The sequence below is a fragment of the Macrosteles quadrilineatus genome, unplaced genomic scaffold, assembly GCF_028750875.1.
Source record: "Macrosteles quadrilineatus isolate MER2022 unplaced genomic scaffold, UCM_ALF_1.0 Scaffold_1__1_contigs__length_201487025, whole genome shotgun sequence".
In the NCBI taxonomy this organism is placed as follows: Eukaryota; Metazoa; Arthropoda; class Insecta; order Hemiptera; family Cicadellidae; genus Macrosteles; species Macrosteles quadrilineatus.
The window spans coordinates 121,404,242-121,423,371 of record NW_026542594.1 but is presented as its reverse complement, the minus strand read 5'-3'; the positions used below and the strand labels follow the sequence as shown (position 1 = coordinate 121,423,371).

General features: G+C 35.6%; 1 protein-coding gene across 2 annotated transcripts in view; it reads left to right on the top strand.

Moving 5' to 3' along the window:
- Positions 1-13,232, top strand: part of LOC128984030 (uncharacterized) — a 49,040-nt gene extending 35,808 nt beyond the window's left edge. Inside the window, exons 1-2 of one of the 2 annotated variants that reach the window (XR_008489976.1) lie at positions 5,356-11,078; positions 12,682-12,790. Coding sequence is in view for 1 of the 2 variants with exons in the window: in XM_054403320.1 (XP_054259295.1) it covers positions 12,682-12,791 (110 nt within the window). In the remaining variant the exon portion in view is untranslated. Of the gene's footprint in view, positions 1-5,355; positions 11,079-12,681 lie in introns of those variants that run through there. The other variant, XM_054403320.1, reaches the window with a different exon arrangement.
- The last annotated feature ends 5,898 nt before the right edge of the window (positions 13,233-19,130 follow it).

Sequence of the window (19,130 nt, the reverse complement as noted above, 5' to 3'; positions counted from 1 at the left end):
AACGTCATCAACATCTTTAGATAAGATAGTTTCCTCAGCTTCTTTGCTTTCAGACTCGATGATTCGCTGTAGATTTGATTCAAAATCCCCACGTTTCTTTTTGAGTTCAGCAAATATAGTGTTTAATTGTCTAATTTGCACCGGAGTTAGCGGAGGATCACTAGCGGTAATCTTGCTTACCGTCTCTTCGAGTTTTGCGAAACGAGAATTAATGAGGTCTGTCGACTTACGATATGTTTCATACTTGAATTCCTTAGCTGGCATTTTGATAGAGGTTAAAACAATTAAGCGTTCATAGGTTACACTACAATAGGCCTACCATTAACAATGAAATCAGAGTCTTAAAGTTTCAAACAATAATGTACAATAAAACAAGAGATATGTAGAACAAATGAATGAGTCACATGAAAATTCACCGTTATTTACAAAAATAATAAATGGCTCTAAATAAGTTTAATGAGAGTAGGCCTAATTTATTTAACAGAATTGAGTTTTCCAAGACAAAGAAATTAAACCAGCTACAATTACAAACAACTGGCGATGTAACAAAATATAGACCTCATTAATGAAACAGTGTAGAATAATCCTTAGTAAACAAGAATTGAAGAATTGCAACATAAAAAGTAAATTATTACCCTAATAAAAGACAAATGAACATAAAATTAAACCCATCAATGAAATATGAAATACAACTACAAATACGCTAGCCTATAGGTTTGTTTATGTACAACAATAGTAAAATGAGAATCAGTAAAACGGTTATTTTGAACTATTTATTAAAATGTTAATTGACAAGATAATTAATAAATTACCTTAAATATAATATCACACTTTGTCAACCAAAATTACAGAGATGAACTAATTTAACTTTACTTCATTTAAAACCAAAATTCAGAAAGCATAAACAATGTTTAATAACAATGACAAATTATTGTTTATTTAGTATGATATTCAAAAGAGCAATATTGATTCAAAGAATAATAGTAAACACCTAATAATAACCTAATAGTTGGTTATTAAATAATATCAATCAACCTTATTACACAATACACCTTAACTGAGAAAATGTAAACAACAACAAACGCTGTGCAGTGAGTGACAGTTGAGATATGCGTCTGCTACTAGTGTCTGCCGTCTGCATGCAACTAAATCCCGCAACTAAAAACTAAATCCCGTTTTCGGGATAAAAAGACCCAAGTAGGGAAAAATTGTCTGCTACTAGAGATAACAGCAAATTGTACATGATTGTGACCTGCGCAGACGCGCGAGTGGAGAGAGATTGCTAAACCACGCCCACGAACGAAACGAGCGCGAGCCGATATTTTACCAAGATGGCGCAAACTGAAAATTGCAGATTGCTAAAAATATAATTGATGGTGAATAATTGGCTGAAATTAATAACCACAGGACTGGAGACAATTAATCCGGCTGGAAGGACCAAATGTTAGGGGCGTAATGGGTGAAATGAAAATAATTAATAACTCGAAGGACCAGAACTAATTAATAGTTCAAGAGAAAAATAATTAAATTAGAGAAAAATGGCGAATCTGCAATTTGAAGGGCACTGAGGTCCCGAGATGGAATAAAATGTCTTGTGAGAGGCAAATGAGGTTAGTTTTAGAGTCTAATTAAAACACACACAAAACTTACAGGTTGTACCTTGAGTCCAATTATCCAAAGGTGGAGAGTATGGCAGCGGCGTCATCTATGGTGGAGCGATGGTGGATGGCGGAGTCCTTAGACCGAGTGCTTCTGTTTTGTAGAATTTTGGAGAACGCAACGCACCCAAGTTCATAATCACAAAGAGCTCACTAATACGCGGAAGTCGCGGTGAAAACGTACGAAAAGTCTAGAAGTAATACACGGACGCGCACACACTGTCTTGAGGTTTGAAGAGTCTGAAAGCACTAGATCACAATTTAAGTAATTTAATCACAAACAAAAGGGGGAAATTAAAATGTATATATAGTTAAATGTACTATAGAGGAGAGAGAGGCCAGATATAATTAATCTATAGCCTAAAAATACGTTAAAGAGAGGTAAAAATGGGCAATTAATGTCCCGAGATACGAGAAACGGAATACACTGTGAGTTATGGACGCCGACCGTGGACAGACAGACGCCGATCACCGGCTTCACTTTGAAAAATGCAATTGCGGTTTAGAGGGGTCTAGGAATTCGATGGCCAATAGGAAATTCGATTGAAGCAAACACGGTGTCAGGTGATTCATGGGTATGTAGTACAGGAAAATAGGCCTTACTGTGGCAGGAAATTCGAGCGGGCTTAGCAATCTCATTTGAATATTGAAAGCGGGAGTCTATTTACAATAAATTGTTACTGAGACTAAATAATATTACAATAAATGTGGTGATTTATATACACATTAGCATGATTAATTAACCAGTGACTTAATTAACATAATGATTAATTTTTAAATACTCTAAAAATATGAATACCGAACATAGCTCAATACTCTAAAATATTTACTTTATGTTATTTTTTAAATTCCAATACATTTAAAATGTGAATCATTAAAAAAATATGCCGGCACCACCCATAGTCACTTGTGTCGCCCAGTTAACATGTTATTTTATGCCCTGGAATACGTGAACTTTGTTTTGTTTTGATATATGGGAATCAGTTTACCTATTGTGTTTCCTTTTTAGAACTCAATAGAATACGTTGCCCTTTAGCAACAGGTTGAAGAAGAAAAAATATTTAAAGCAAAATGTTCAGGGGTGTTCAGCCAACTGGAAGAACAAAGAATTAATTGTACTTAAAAATGTTGATCAACGGGTAAAGGTTTGTGAATTGTATACATTCATTATCCAAGAAATTGTAACTTTTTAATAATCACCAATAAAATTCACCACAAATTGCCATTTGTTCTCTCTTTATGTAGTTGTCTCACGAAAATCGCATTTGCAGAAGATAACTAGGACCTTTCTGTGATTCATGAGAAATTATCACAAAGTTGCCGTGATCGAGCGAGATAACCACAACTTTGCCGTGATCGCGGGATACGACCAAGAAGTCACCATATTTGCAGGATATGACCACGAAAATGTTTTACCGTGAAGTCCGTGCACGGATTTTTTTGGGTGCTATCTAGAGAAGAGAAATTTAATAATTAATTTTCTGTTGAACTCAGGAAAATGACACACTGTAATGCTGTGCACTGCATCTGTGCAATTCATGTGTTCGTGATATATGGAGTCAAGTGTGTGGCCTAACAAAACCACGCTAGGTGTGTGATTTTACTGACATATACTGACTAATGTTATAAATGAAAGGGTTGAGTGTAGATGTCATGCTTTGCGGGGGGGGGGGGCATTAGGCTTGGTTTTGAGGGGGCGGTATGCGCCATTCCCCATGGGGGGGCTGAGCACCACTGAAGTGCAGTTTGAAAAAATAATACCAATGAACTTAAAGTATTTTGATTTATTGTCACCAATCTATATAAAACTATCCCTGTTCCAAACAGAGTCTTGTACTTGTAAGTAAACATTTTTATGTAGTAGAATGTTTTATAATTTAAGGTAACATAAAAACTTATTTGTATATTACATTTAAGTGTGTAAAAAGTAACAATATAAACTCACTAGTTATATTATTCAGTCCAAAACTTGCAAAAAAATTGGATTGTTTTAAAAGTAGGAGCACTTTTCATAACAAACTACATGTCAGCCATTTTAGATAATGATACCTCATGATACTAATGAGATATAAAATGATACCTAGTTGATGAAAATTAATCAAGATAAAGAAGTTATGGTTTACCTACCAAAAAAAGCACTTAGGTATGTATATAGATACTGCCTCATGCGAGATAAAGTCGATACAGTATGTATTTTTTTACCACAAGAAACATATCCGATGCAGACATTCATTCCAGATGACTGAAGGTTATGGCCCTGAGGGAATGAGTGTGTGAGGGAGAAGTGAGGAGGGTAAGGTGCGCAAATGGGTTAGTGAGTGTAAGATGACATGAAAACCTTTTTTTTTGTGGTTTTCTGTGAAAAGTCTGTGAACCCACCAAAAACGTTCCAAAATTGACATTTTCACAGTCATTTTCAAACTTCCTAACCCCTGCACTTTACCCTTTATCATGCATCTATGTTTCTTGTAGTAAAAAAACTTATCACCGACCTTATATCGCATGAAGGGGTAGTTCCAATAATAAAAAAAATATATATTAGACACGTAGCGAAGCATACAAGTCAGCTACAGAGCTGCAAATGGCACCGTTCTGTTGGCAAATGATGCCAGTAAGTGGTGAGGAGCCTCGTTGGGGCTAACTCGCAAAGTAAGAAGCTATACGCACAAAAGGCCCTGTTAAGGCCAGATTTATTTTAGTTTCAAAAACATTTTATTTTAATCCCCTTTGCTTGACCAGAATAATTTCATTTTATTTCCCCAATACCTACAGCCAGTTTACCTATCCATCCTATAACCAGTATTCAAATTTGCCGCCATACCCCACTACCTCAAATCAAGAGTCACCTGGGAAGAACACTGGGTCACATGACCTCACTTCTCCAATATGGCTGGAACAACAGGAATCTACAGTATGAGGTACCCCTAATTTTAGCAATTCCTTTAGTTTCGCCACCTCCTACTCATTTTAATCATTCCTAATCGCTTTATTTTCATGGTCCTTCGAGTCTGATTCATAAATTTTCCTATTATTCCTGTTTTTTACTTCAAAAATTAGCAAATTCAAATCTGGCCTAGCTTTACATTCACTTGCTTATTTGAAGACTATTTGAAGAAGTATTTTAGTTATCAGCAGTTTTATTATCATTTTTAATCAATTTGCAATCAATTTCCACCAATTAAAATAGTTTACATCAAGATTTATTAGTTTTTTGGCAATTTGATTCACATGTGCAAGATTGCAGGATAATTCAGGAGTTTTGTCAGGATTGCAACCTGAGGGGAAAGTTCCCTGGAATTACCCACCAAGATTCCCCACAATTACCCCACAGTGTGGGAAATTTCCCCTGAAATATCCCTTTTGGGTAAAACTAAAGAAGAAATTTCCCAGATATGAAGAATTTATGCTGATTTATTTAAGTTGCTAAGAATTATTCTTTTTAAAATATTTGTTTGATACTGACTGTTTATTTTCACCATTTTGCATAAATATTGAAGAGTCTGGCACTTACAATAATTATTGTCACTGGTTGGTTTATTGTAAACAGAGATTGCCACTTTAATAATTTTACAATTACATGCAGATTAAGAAGACTATTTATCAAGACAACATAATTGAATTTTTCTGCAATACTTAACAAATTATTTTAATTTAATTATCATACTCTCAGTCAAGTGGTAACTTATAAATACTTGTTGTGGAGTTTCTTGAGTTTCTACAGATCTAGGCTATTTGTAAATGACAATAAATAGCATTTACAATGGCAGATGCCAAACTAAAGAGAGATATTGATCTTCTGATTTATAAAAGAGATAATATTGTTCAAAAAATTGAGTTTTTGCACAATCAAGCTGAAACTTTGTCTATAGAGGCTAGCCCAATTGAATTATCAGAGTTCAAAGTTCGTTGTGATCGTCTCCCTGCCCACTATGAAAGTTTTGAGCGTTACCAATCTGACATAGTGAAAGGTTATGTCCAGCTCAAAGATACTTCTCAGCTGGAGGGAATTCTTGCCAAAAATAAGGTTGTAGATGAGAAATATTTTTTTATTCTTGCTACCAAAGACAAGTTTCTTTCACCTCTTGTTAGACAGGAAAATGTTGAAAATGTTAAGCCTATCGCCTCCACAGCTGTTAGACTCCCAAAAATCAATCTACCCACATTCGAGGGAGTTTTGAAAGACTGGCCTCATTACAAGGACCTTTTTCTTGCTCTTGTTCACAATAATGTATCGTTATCCCCTGTAGAAAAACTTCATTTTTTACTTTCAAGTACAAAGGGTGAACCGCATACCTTGGTAAAAGGCATTCCCATTTGTTCTGACAACTATGAACTTGTTTGGACACAGTTAAATGAGAGATATGATAACAAAAGGTTGTTAGCAGCCAATTACATTGATGAAATTTTAAGTCTTACCCCCATCCATTTCGAGTCTCCTAAGCCATTAAGAACTCTACTGGACACACTTAATGAGAACACTTCAGCCTTAAAGCAAATGGAGATACCTGACAGCTTAGGTGAATTTATTATTCTGCACGTAGCTCTGAAAACCGTGGACAGGCATACAAGACAGTTATTTGAACGCAAGTTCTCTAATAGGGAATATCCCTCCTTGTCCGATTTCATTGAATTTCTAAAGGAACACTGCAAGTCACTCGAAGCTGCAGGTGAGACACAACCTAACCTAAAGTTTGGACAGTATAAGGTAGGCTACAAAAATGCTCCAAACAAGACTACCTTTCCAAGTGCCCCGACCAAAAGGGTATTTGTTGTCAATAGCCCTACTACCAATCAATCTAAACCGCCAGTCACTTGTATTTCATGTGGTAGCCAAGAACATAACATTTATCGTTGCCAATCTTACTTAAATTTGTCTCCAACCCAAAGAAGAGATCTAATCAAATCCAAGGAAGCATGTTTTAACTGTTTAAGCATATCACATATGTTAAGCAAATGTCGTTCATCCCGCACATGTTTCAAATGTAGAAAATCACATCACACAACGCTTCATGTTTCTTATCCAGAATCTGATTCTTTGGTTAAGGCTACGCCGACATCAACTTCTAAGCAAGAAGAAAAATTATCCCCTGCTCCTACCTCTGCATTTACCTGCATTAGGCCTACATGTGATTCAAGCCCGAAAGACGAAACTTACTTTAAGCCTACAACCATTCTCTTAGGTACTGCCATTGTTCGCATTCTAGATGTTTGTGGTAATCCTCAACAGGTTAGAGCATTAATTGATGCTGGTAGCCAAAGTTCCTTCATTACTGAATCATGTGTCAGTCAGTTGTGTTTACCGAGACGGAAAGTTGTTCAACCAATTTTAGGATTGTCTGAAGTGTCTGTTTCCAGCAACAAAGGACTAGTACCCTGTGTAATCAAGCCTTTGCATCAAGATAACCCTTCACTGAGAACGGAAGCCATTGTTTTAAATCGGATCACTTCACCGCTACCTTCTACTGCTCTTGATGATAAGGTTAAAATGTTATTTCAAGGTTGGGATTTGGCCGATCCGGAGTTTTACCAACCTGGAAGAGTTGATCTTCTTATTGGTGCTGATTTGTTCCCACAGCTTTTTGACGGTGGGCGGCGTGATACGCCATCTGGATTCCCTACTGCCTTTCACACCATTTTTGGATGGTTGCTCATCGGTGAATCACGTTTGCCAATTCCAACGACTCAGTCCGTTTCTGTTAATTTAGCTATATTAGACCAAGTATCACTGGAGTCGAATCTGCGCAAGTTCTGGGAAATTGAAGAACCCCCGATGAATCATTGCCAAACTAGCCCAGAAGATGAACGATGTGAGTCAATCTACGCGTCAACAGTTCAAAGAGATTCAGCTGGTCGTTTTGTTGTTGACCTGCCCTTTAAAAATGATTGTCCCGACCTTGGTGAGTCGTACAGCAGAGCCAAGCATTGTTTTTTATCTCTGGAAAGAAAATTCAATCAAAATCCTGATCTAAAAGGAGCCTACTCAACATTCATGAATGAATATAGAGATTTGGGTCACATGTCCGAGGTTGTAAACTCTGTAACACCAGCTTACTACATCCCGCATCACGGAATCTTCAAGAAAAACTCCTCTTCGTCAAAACTACGAGTAGTATTTAATGCATCAGCTCCAACCTCAACTGGAAAATCACTAAATGATGAATTGTTAATAGGTCCGAAGCTTCAGACTGACATTTGTAAAATTCTTTCGCTTTTTCGCCTTCACTTGTATGTATTTACAACCGACATTGAGAAAATGTATCGTCAAATACTTGTCAACCCGCAACATAAGTCTTTTCAAGCAATTTTGTGGAGAGATAGCCCAGAGAAACCTATGTCTACCTTTCTTCTCAACACAGTAACCTACGGTGTATCAAGTTCGCCATTCTTAGCCTTGCGTTCTTTAAGACAGCTGGCTTTGGAAGACTCCGAAAAATATCCTCTTGCAAGTGAGGTTATTTTAAACTCAATGTTTGTCGATGATGTCCTTACAGGAGGTGACTCACTTGATCACACCCTGAAAATAAAATCTGAACTAATCAGTCTCTTAGATTCTGGTGGATTTAAACTTAGGAAATGGTCCAGCAACAATCATAAAATATTAGAAGATGTTCCATCTCATGATCAAGAATTCATTTTTGGAGACGAAAGCTCTGCCGATCCCTCTATCAAAGTCTTAGGCCTTAAATGGAATCCAAATTCAGACAAGTTTTCTTACGATGTTCACATAGGACAACCACCTTCTACCAAACGTGGCCTATTGTCTCAAGTATCCAAGGTCTATGACCCGCTTGGGTTAATTACACCTGTAGTCCTTTGGGCAAAATGTTTGATCCAAAAAATTTGGACTCTGGGACTCGACTGGGATCAACCGCTGCCAATTGATATTGTTCGTCAGTCTTCCAAGTTTTTTGAAACTCTTCCTCATCTCAGCAACTTAACCATTCCCCGACTGGTTCTGCTTCCAGAAACCACTGACGTTCAGCTCCATGGATTTTCGGATGCCTCGGAAGTTGGCTACGGATGTGCTATCTACTTAAGAGTTGTTAATTCTGATGGAAAACCTCTTACCAACCTTATTATGGCAAAATCCAAAGTTGCACCCTTAAAGAAAATTTCAATTCCTCGCTTAGAGTTGTGTGGAGCAGTTTTACTTAGTAAAACAATGTTTTTTTGTAAAAACATGTTAGCCTACAAATTTGGAAATATACCCACTTTCGCCTGGACCGACTCTCTAGTAACACTACACTGGATCCGCACCGCACCTCATCAGCTCAAGACTTTTGTGGCTAACCGGGTCGCTGAACTCCAGACTTTGCTCGAACCCGCTTGCTGGCGACATACACCGACAGATACCAATCCTGCTGATTACGCATCAAGAGGCCTACTACCCCATGAAATCTTAAGAAATTCCCTATGGTGGATTGGACCTAATTGGCTCATGGAGGAACCAATGTCTTGGCCAACTCAACCTTTACCTGCTCTAACACCCAACGAGTCACTGCTTGAGTTTCGCCCATCTGCGACATGTGCACTAGTTGCCGCCAAAGACACAAAGAATGAGTTCACTGCCTTAGTTGACAAACATTCACAGTTCACCAAACTACAATCTTGTATTGGATGGATATTAAGGTTCATACATAATTGCCAAAAGAAGAAAGAGAAGATTACTGAACCATTTCTTACTTCTAAGGAACGTGCATCAGCCCTACACCTACTTGTGAAACTAACTCAATCAAGTTACTTACCTGATCACATTGATAAACTTGCCACTGATCAGACATGTCCTAGTCTTCAGCGGTTAAGTCCATTTTTAGATGAACAAGGACTCATTCGTGTGGGTGGACGTTTGAAAAATTCCCAGCTACCATACAATGCTAAATTTCCTATGTTGTTGCCAAAACAATGTCACTTAACCAACCTACTTATAGACCACTACCATCTCAAGCACTTGCATGTAGGCCCAAGAACCTTGCAGTCACTACTGTCTCAACAGTTTTGGATTATTTCAGCTAGGCAAGTCATCCGTCATCGATTATCCAAGTGCCTAGTTTGTGTTAAAATGAAAGCTAACTCCATTCAACCATACATGGGTAACTTACCTGGCTCACGAATTACGCAAAGCCGCCCTTTTCTCCATGTAGGCATTGATTTTGGTGGACCCTTTACCACAAAAACGGACAAGTTGCGCAAACCACAGTTACTGAAGAGCTATGTATGTTTGTTCATATGTTTTAGTACAAAAGCAATCCATCTCGAGTCAGTCTCGTCTCTCTCTACGGAAGCATTCTTAGCTTGTTTTGATCGATTCGTCTCAAGAAGAGGTCTTTGTGCACATATCTACTCAGACCAAGCAACTAACTTCGTGGGAGCAGATCGAGAACTCCAAGAACTTCACAGTCTACTTCACAAGACTCCAACTTCAGATGCCGTTCTTTCAAAACTCGCCCAGATGGGAATCAGCTGGCACTTCAACCCACCTGCTGCACCACATTTTGGCGGACTATGGGAAAGTGGAATCAAGTCCATGAAGTATCACTTAAAACGAGTTGTTGGAAATCAGATTCTAACTTTTGAAGAGTTCTCAACATTATTGACAAAGGTCGAAGCAGTCCTCAATTCTAGGCCTCTGTGTAGTCTTTCAACTGATCCCAACGAGTATGAGACTCTAACCCCTGGACATTTTCTCATAGGAGAGCCTTTGGTAGCTATCCCCCAGACTGATTTAACAAACCTTCCACAGAATCGTCTTTCTCGCTGGCAAATGATCCAACAGGCACAACGATCCTTTTGGAAAGTATGGAGTCAAGATTACTTGCATCAGTTACAACAGCGATACAAATGGACACGAGATTCACCCAATTTGAAAATCAATGACTTAGTCCTAATAAAGGACAAAAACCTTCCCCCTTTGAAGTGGACTACAGCTCGTGTCATCCAGACACACCCAGGGAAGGATGGCATCGTCCGAGTCGCCACTCTGAAGACACCAGCTGGACAACTTCAGCGACCTGTCGTGCAGCTGTGTCCCCTTCCTCAAGAGAATTAATTTGTTTTTATTTGCCAAGAAGATGTTTTTCGTTGTGTTTTTTTCCTTTTCAAGAAATTTTGAGTTATTTACATAGAACTATGAGACATAAATTTTGTGTGAAAAAGACTAAATCTTTTTGGTGGGCGGAAATGTTAAGGCCAGATTTATTTTAGTTTCAAAAACATTTTATTTTAATCCCCTTTGCTTGACCAGAATAATTTCATTTTATTTCCCCAATACCTACAGCCAGTTTACCTATCCATCCTATAACCAGTATTCAAATTTGCCGCCATACCCCACTACCTCAAATCAAGAGTCACCTGGGAAGAACACTGGGTCACATGACCTCACTTCTCCAATATGGCTGGAACAACAGGAATCTACAGTATGAGGTACCCCTAATTTTAGCAATTCCTTTAGTTTCGCCACCTCCTACTCATTTTAATCATTCCTAATCGCTTTATTTTCAGGCCCTTACTTAAAAATCCGCCTTCATCATCCATTCGATGTTAATGTAAATTATCTCTTGTTCAAATAGATGTTTGTTTCTTACATGATTTGAACAGCAGGGGGAATCATATTTGTGGATAAATCAAGCTAAGGTAAAATTGTAAGCATATGTAAAATTATAGTATGCTAGCTGTAACCCGCGGGCTTTGCCCCGTTTAACTTCTTAATTTTCAAGATGATCTCGTTCGCATGGCTCAATCACGTCCTGGTTGAAGTTCGTTCGCTACGCTCACTCACCTTTGGGTTGGAGCTCGTTTGCTACGCTCACTCACCATTAGGTTGGAGCTCGTTCGCTGCGCTCACTTGCCTTCAGGTTAGCTCGTTCGCTACGCTCACTTGCCTTCAGGTTAGCTCGTTCGCTACGCTAACTCGCCTCCAGGTTGAAGTTCGTTCGCTACGCTCACTCACCTTTTGGTTGCAAATTAGCTGTTGTCATAAATGTAAAAGAAATAATAGTGCTGCACCCTGTTGGTAATCCTTGTAACTTTAATGCTATTGAACATCATAGAACAGAACCAACTTGTTTAATTGAAACAGCTGTTAAGATTCATTAATTCCATTTCTCATAAGGTTAACATGGGAAATTCCAGAGCCACTGGGGCGGAGCCGATTGGACGGATCACGAAATTGATGGTGTATAAACCTATTCCATGAAATTCTACACGTATGTACCAAGTTTTGTGGCAATATGTTCAGCGGTGTCTGAGTTTATCACTGCCAAACAAATATACATATATATATATATATACACAAACATCCTCTTTTATACTTATAGATTTCGTACCTAGGGCCGAAAATGAGGTTTTGCCGGCTCAAGATAGTTTTTAAGTTCGAGACGAAGTTGAGAACTTAAAACAATCGAGAGCTGCAAAACCATTTCAGTCCGTGGTACAAACGCTATTTTTCACCACATTATACCCTATTACCACTATTCTCCACAATAAATAATAAACCACGAATTATTTGAGGAATCAGCAAAAATGATAATAAATAGTTGCTAGGCAGCGGTGACAATAAACAATTCTATTGCAATGCTATGGATACTGATTGTGTATTTAATATGCATTCATGTTTTAAGAAAGTAAGCGGGCAGCTGATTTTGCGGCCCTAGGGATGTAAAAACCTGCTCGGTCCCCAAATGACAATGACAGCTGGTATGGCCAGCAAAACGTAACTTTCAGCTACCAATTAACGTATATAAAACAGCTAAAAACATCATAGTGTGGTGACAAATTATTTTCAATTTCTTAAGGTGCTAAGCAGTGCTTACATTGCTTTAGTTCACTGGCAACCATTGACAACCATTTAAGTTATATTAAAAGTTATAAGATTTAATTTTGATGGAAAGAGTTAGATGGATCAGAGGATTTTTGACAAGCAAACAAAAGAATCTTTGTTAGTTGGTAAAGTAGTTTTACTACATAGATATTTTTAAATAGGTAATTCCTATCAGTGTCTGAGTCTATAACACACTTGTTATTGCAGTTACGGATGTGGAGAGAGAGCGTGGCAAACCGCTGAGCAAGTATGATCGCAACATGATGATCTTCAACTGGCTACACACACTGGATGAGAGCTCGGTAGAGAGCCAATGAGGAGGAGAGAGTTTGTCAAGTGGGGGCTCAACACTGTCAAGCAGCAAATATTGGCACATAGAAACCATCTTAGTGTTGTTAAACATTAGTTTTTGGTTCCAGCAGTTTTTAGTGGTGAAAGATAGAGACAGATACCTCTTCATTTAAAAAATAGTATCTTAAACTTTAAATTACTATGAGCCAACACTTTACCAAACTCGATCCATACTTAAGAAAGCTGGATAAACTACACTCATATATTATATGTAATTAATTTTGTACATACTATTCTAAATTGATTTTTTATAGTTACATTTTGTAAAGCATAGGTACGTTTTCAAAATTAATTTGCAGTGCCTTTCGTATGTGAAAAGGAATATAAATTTTGTCTTTATTTTATTTGAATATGTATTTTTTTTTACTTTTCATATTGTGAGAATGAAAAATGTGTTTTAAGCTCAATATGAATATTATTTATGTTAACTGAACTACACAGATCCGTCCCAGGGAAGTCTTTGCACTAGGTTGATAGCAACCAGAAAATATCTGGTGTTCCTCAGACTTATGTGTTGGGAATTCGTATTTTTGTTGTTGGAGAAAGTATTTACAGTTTATTGATCAGTTAAATAGGCATTGTAAACCATTTTGACCAAAGATATATGATTTTAGATACTGTAACTAAGTAATCTTGGCTTAAGACCAAATAGGCTCAAAGTCATATGAGATAAATGTCAAATGTGAGATTACACATACTTGACTGGTTTCATCTTAGACCAGACTCGATGACTTGTTTGTATTTAACATACATATTTTTAAACAGCTATTCAGTCTTTAATTAACAAAAAAATATGTTTTGCATATTTTGTATTGACCTAATATTTAGGATTGGGTATGACATTTTATAATACAGTTGCATTTAAAAATCTGAGTATCAAGAGAGGGGATATGATATAAATGAAACACTTCTCCGCATGAATACACATACACGAGTGAAAATTTAAAAACGTACGTTTTCAGGAAACACACTTTGCAAATTTTTTTCCCCTTTTTTCAAAACTTTTATTATTTTTTTGATTTCATTAACATTTGAAGTTTCATAAAATGTCCATGGTAACGCAATATCTTTGGTAGTTTTTTTTAAAAAGAGCATCTTTAGTGGAAAAACACAAAATCCTGTCACGACCATAACAGACGTTTAAATGAATATTAAAAATAGTTAATATTATTTTTATAACTATGTTTTGCTATAAACTAATTTACTTTTATGACCATTATACATTAAAAAGGTCACTGAGCTTTTAGTATATTTGGTCTTTCTAGAAAAAAATAAAAAACTCAAAAAAATTGAAAAAAAGCCAATAATATCTTTTTAAGTTTGTATAACTCCGAAAAAACTTACCTGAGACCCGAAAAATCGTTATGTTTGCATAGAGGCGTGCTTCTTTTGTGTATAAAACATTGAAATATGACGATATTTTAATTTTTGAAATTTTTATGACAGAAATCATAAACGTGATGGTCAGGGACAAGCGGTACGGTCGTGAATTTTATAAAAAAATCTAAATCTTTCTAAACAATCCTTTAATTATACTGTTAGTTATAATAAAAATATGTGTTTCAATTGCACTACACTGTTCAAATTACAATTATATTAAAATTATTGTCACGACCAAACACACTATAATCCATAAGGCTGGATAGGTCGTGAAAAAACCCGCGATGGTCGTGAAACTTTGGTCGTGAAATTACGTTTTATTTGGCTCTGTTCTGGCGGTAGCTCTGCACCTCATGTTCGAGGATACAAAGTGGACTTCTAGGTTAATCTAGCAATTGAAATATCTTATAAACAAAAATTAACACCATGTCTACTTCATCGAATGACTATGTACGGTCATGGACACACCAAAATTACAAAAAACACAACCTTTCCTGTATTAATCTTGTAATTCCTCCTTTCAACTCGAAACGACCGGCACTACAATCCTGACGTACACCCCGAACTAGTCTCTAAAACCAACTGACTCCATCAACGCCAGGCTTGCCACTGTCGTGCTCCAAATTTGAAAAATTTTCCCAAATGGTCGTGACGCCAAATCGAGGGACAGACTTATTATGTCATGGTAGTCAGTTTGCAATGACAATAAAATTATAATATGCTCCTTTTTTGTAAGTTTAATAACCATTGATGACATAAAAATATGGCTTTATATATTTCTGCATGAATAATTAGTCTAAACCAGCGTGAAAGTTGGAAAATGTACCCTAGGGACACGTCATGGTCGTGAATTTCGAGACTTTAAAAATACGAAAAAAATACCTAGAACCTATTTAAAACCAAATAAATGTGTGTAACACGTTGCCCCCATCCCAAAAAATATTAAAACACATAATAATAAACTACAAATCCAGTAGCTACGAAGTAAAAGGCCAGGGACATGAAAACGTACGTTTTTAAATTTTCACTCACACATACTCTTCCTACATTATTAAGCTTTATACAGAAACTCTTTAACAAGCAAAACCAAAGTACATATAATAAGCAACCTTTTGATAAAAAGACATGGTGATATTAATTTGAAAATGTTACTCTTCATTTTTGGTTGGTATATTCCATTGATTATGCTATTTTTGATTAGACTGTGGCAATATGAATATGACTTAGTTTAAAATTCAGAATCCAAGCCACATCAATAAAATTAATTTGGTTGATTTGCCTTATAGTCCAGTAAATCTGTCAGAAAAAATGGGGTTGCTGTGCAAAAGGTCGGGTAGTTCTGATTTTTGGATATGTTGTTAGTATTGGGCCCATAACATAAAATCCAAGTTATCCACCTCGAGATACTGCCGCTCGCCGCGGGGCGCGCCACTTGTTATCGAATTATAAAAAAATATGGCAATTCCTATTGTTTTTCACTCAATCTTGCGAACCGTTGATTTTACCGGAAATTTTATATTATTACATTAAAGAAGAATAAATTTGTGGCAGTTTAAGCCCAAAAGTAAGTATGTAGCGTAAATAATAGTCATAATACAGACCATCAAAATAAATACATTTTCCAAAGACGTATAAAAATTGTGGTTTTTTCAATATGTCCACAATATAGTTGTTTGAAGCAAACACCGTATTGAATTAGAGAGTATGCCAGTTTATTTGTTATTAATAGAAAATAAATGAAAGTATGAATAAAAATACCCCCACCTCAGCAAACCTGCAGACTAAGCGAATTTCCAGTAGCTTGATTTGATTTTCACAAACCTATTCAAATAACATTAGGTTTAACTGGTACCTAGGTTTTCTGCTACAGGGAGGGTAATATAGTATATAAAATAATAATAGTATGATAAGAAACAAATCAATTTACCCAATTTTATAAAAATGTGTCTATAAATAAGGTAAAAACAATAATTAAACATCTTCGCTATTGGAATAACTTGAGGTTTTTTAATTTACATTTTTTAATTTTCTCCGTAACCAATAACTGTAAAAAAAATTTTAATTTACTAAATTATTAGTTTTTAAGCTCTACAAAATTATTTAATGATACAATTGTAAAATTGTATGTTTTGAGGGTTAAAAATGAAAAAAAAAAAAAATATATTCTTACCGGCAAAATACCTATAAAGCAACCGTTCCTATGGCCGGCCAATCATGCCGATCATGCTTTTAATAACTCGTTTTAATAAATAAATGTACGTTTAGATGATTCAATGATTCATTAAGCAAAAGCAATAGGCTAAGTCACTTACAATACAAACTAAATGATAAATAGTCCATCTCTTGATTCACAAATAAAAGTAATGTTTGTACCAAATTCCATTAAATCGGATGATTTTTGGGAATCATCGTGCTAACGGACGATAATAACTTTTTTGGATACAGTTTAGTAAAATCTTTAGTTTTTTTTTTTATACAGGGTCTGCAAAAAACTTACCTAGTTAGAAAATTTATTTATTTATTGTACTAGATACAAACTACTGTTTAACGACTGATACCATAGAGAAGGCTATGCTGATACATTAAATGAAAGGTAATAAAATAAAAGTTATTTTAACACGATCACACCTCAATATGCGAACCATTTGTAGCCCTGCAGACATGCAAGCTATTTTTACTCATTTTTATCATTAATATTTTATTATTCGTATTATAATTTATTACCAAAACTATGTTCAAGGTCAAATAGGTGTACGCAACTTATTGCCAACATACGAAACTAAAACGTTGAAGTATACTCTACACAGCACGAAATGATTATTACTCATCCATTTGAACAATAGTATCAGACCAGTATCACACCAGAACTCGTCTGTACGTCTTGTAGTGAAATTTCCGATCTTTGTGAATTTGTTGTGTTCTTCAATATCAATCATGTATTTCAATTAATTCATATTCAGCATGCCCTGTATAGATGGGCGCACTTGGCGTGGAAAAATTACCCGCTGCATGGAAGATCTGTAGAGTGATTGTGATTGGAAGATCTCATTTGCCTGATCTTTAAGCCTCAATAAACTGTTAACTATGTTACACTGTTTTATTTTGTTTTCATGTGAAAGTATTGTACCCAAAGCGTAGCTTAAATGTTTATGTATAAACATTTGACAGCTTTGGAAAGAGTAGTTTTGCCTTTGAAGGTATATTTGAAGGTCTGTTTTTCGGCATGTAAACCTACATTTATTAAAACGAGTTCGCGAAGCATGATCAGGCCATGGGAACGGTTGCTTTATGGGGTTTTTGTTAAGAACGGGTTTTTCGTATTTTTGGCCCTCAAAACATACAATTTTACAATGAGTCTCTAAACCATTTTGTAGGGTTTAAAAACAAATAATTTAGTACATTAAAATGTTTTTACAGTTATGGTTACGGAGAAAATTAAACAACCTCAAGTTATTCCAATAGCAAAGATTTTAATTATTGTTTGTTCCTTATTTATAGACACATTTTTATAAAATTGGGTAAATTTATTTGTTTCTTATCATACTATTATTATTTTATATACTATATTACCCTCCCTATAGCAGCAAACCTAGGTACATACCAGTTAAACCTAATGTTATTTAAATAGGTTTGTGAAAATCAAATCAAGCAAATAGAAATTTGCTTAGTCTGCAGGTTTGCTGAGGTGGGGATATTTTCATTCATACTTTCATTTATTTTCTATTAATAGCAAATAAACTGGCATACTCTCTAAATCAATACGGTGTTTGCTTCAATTAACTATATTGTGGACATATTGAAAAAACCACAATTTTTATACGTATTTGGAAAATTTATTTATTTTGATGGTCTGTATTGTGACCATTATTTACGCTACATACTTGCTGTTGGGCTTAAACTGTCACAAATTTATCCTCGTTTAATTATATAAAGTAATACTTTCGGTAAAATCAACTGTTCGCGAGATCGAGTGAAAACCCACAGGAATGGTCAGATTTTTGATATTTCGATAACAAGTGGCGCGCCCCGCGGCGAGCGGCAGTATCTCGAGGTGGATAACTTGGATTTTATGTTATGGGCCCAATACTAACAACATATCCAAAAATCAGAACTACCCGACCTTTTGCATACCAAAATGTCTTATTTTACTGGACTATTACATTTAATCATTTTAATTAAATCTCATCATTTTATCTAAATTACTTCGACTATAAGTAGTTATTTTCATATAATATTGTATTTTATTCATTGTATATGTAGCATTAACATGCCCACTTCCTAAAAGGGATTTTTTTATATAGGCCTATCTTTTTGCTTGGTTTATCTATCATTATACAACTTAAAATTAAGTATTTAAATATGGTACGTTCGTATTATACGGAGGCCACTATATGTTTGTAGGACTTTCCTCGTTTCGTTATGAATCAAACGATATTAGATGAGTCATAACAAATTTATGATAACCCAACCTAGCGCGTTGTATAAGGGTGGCATCCGTATAATACAAAAGTACCTACCTTAAATATTAAAAATATTAAATATTAAAAATGTATATGAATGATCATATACATTTTCAAAAATAGTGAAGAATTACAAAATTATAAAATCAACTGAAATCATATAAACAAAAGTACCAAATTATGTACGGTACAGTATCCAAAATATATGTCTTAATAAACTTGTTTCTGGACTAATTTTTATCAAATTAAAAATGCCTTAATTAAAGTGAAGATGATAAATTTATATAATTACCAGAACCATACAGAACGCTGTGTTCATTTATATTGATTGTGGACCACAACATCTTCCTTTCATTATACCATGACATAACTACAAAATTATAGTACATAGGCTAGTCTATGAACACAAGCGGTTCTATAACAATCATCATTTTTACAAAAACTTCAAATTACTTAACATCAGAA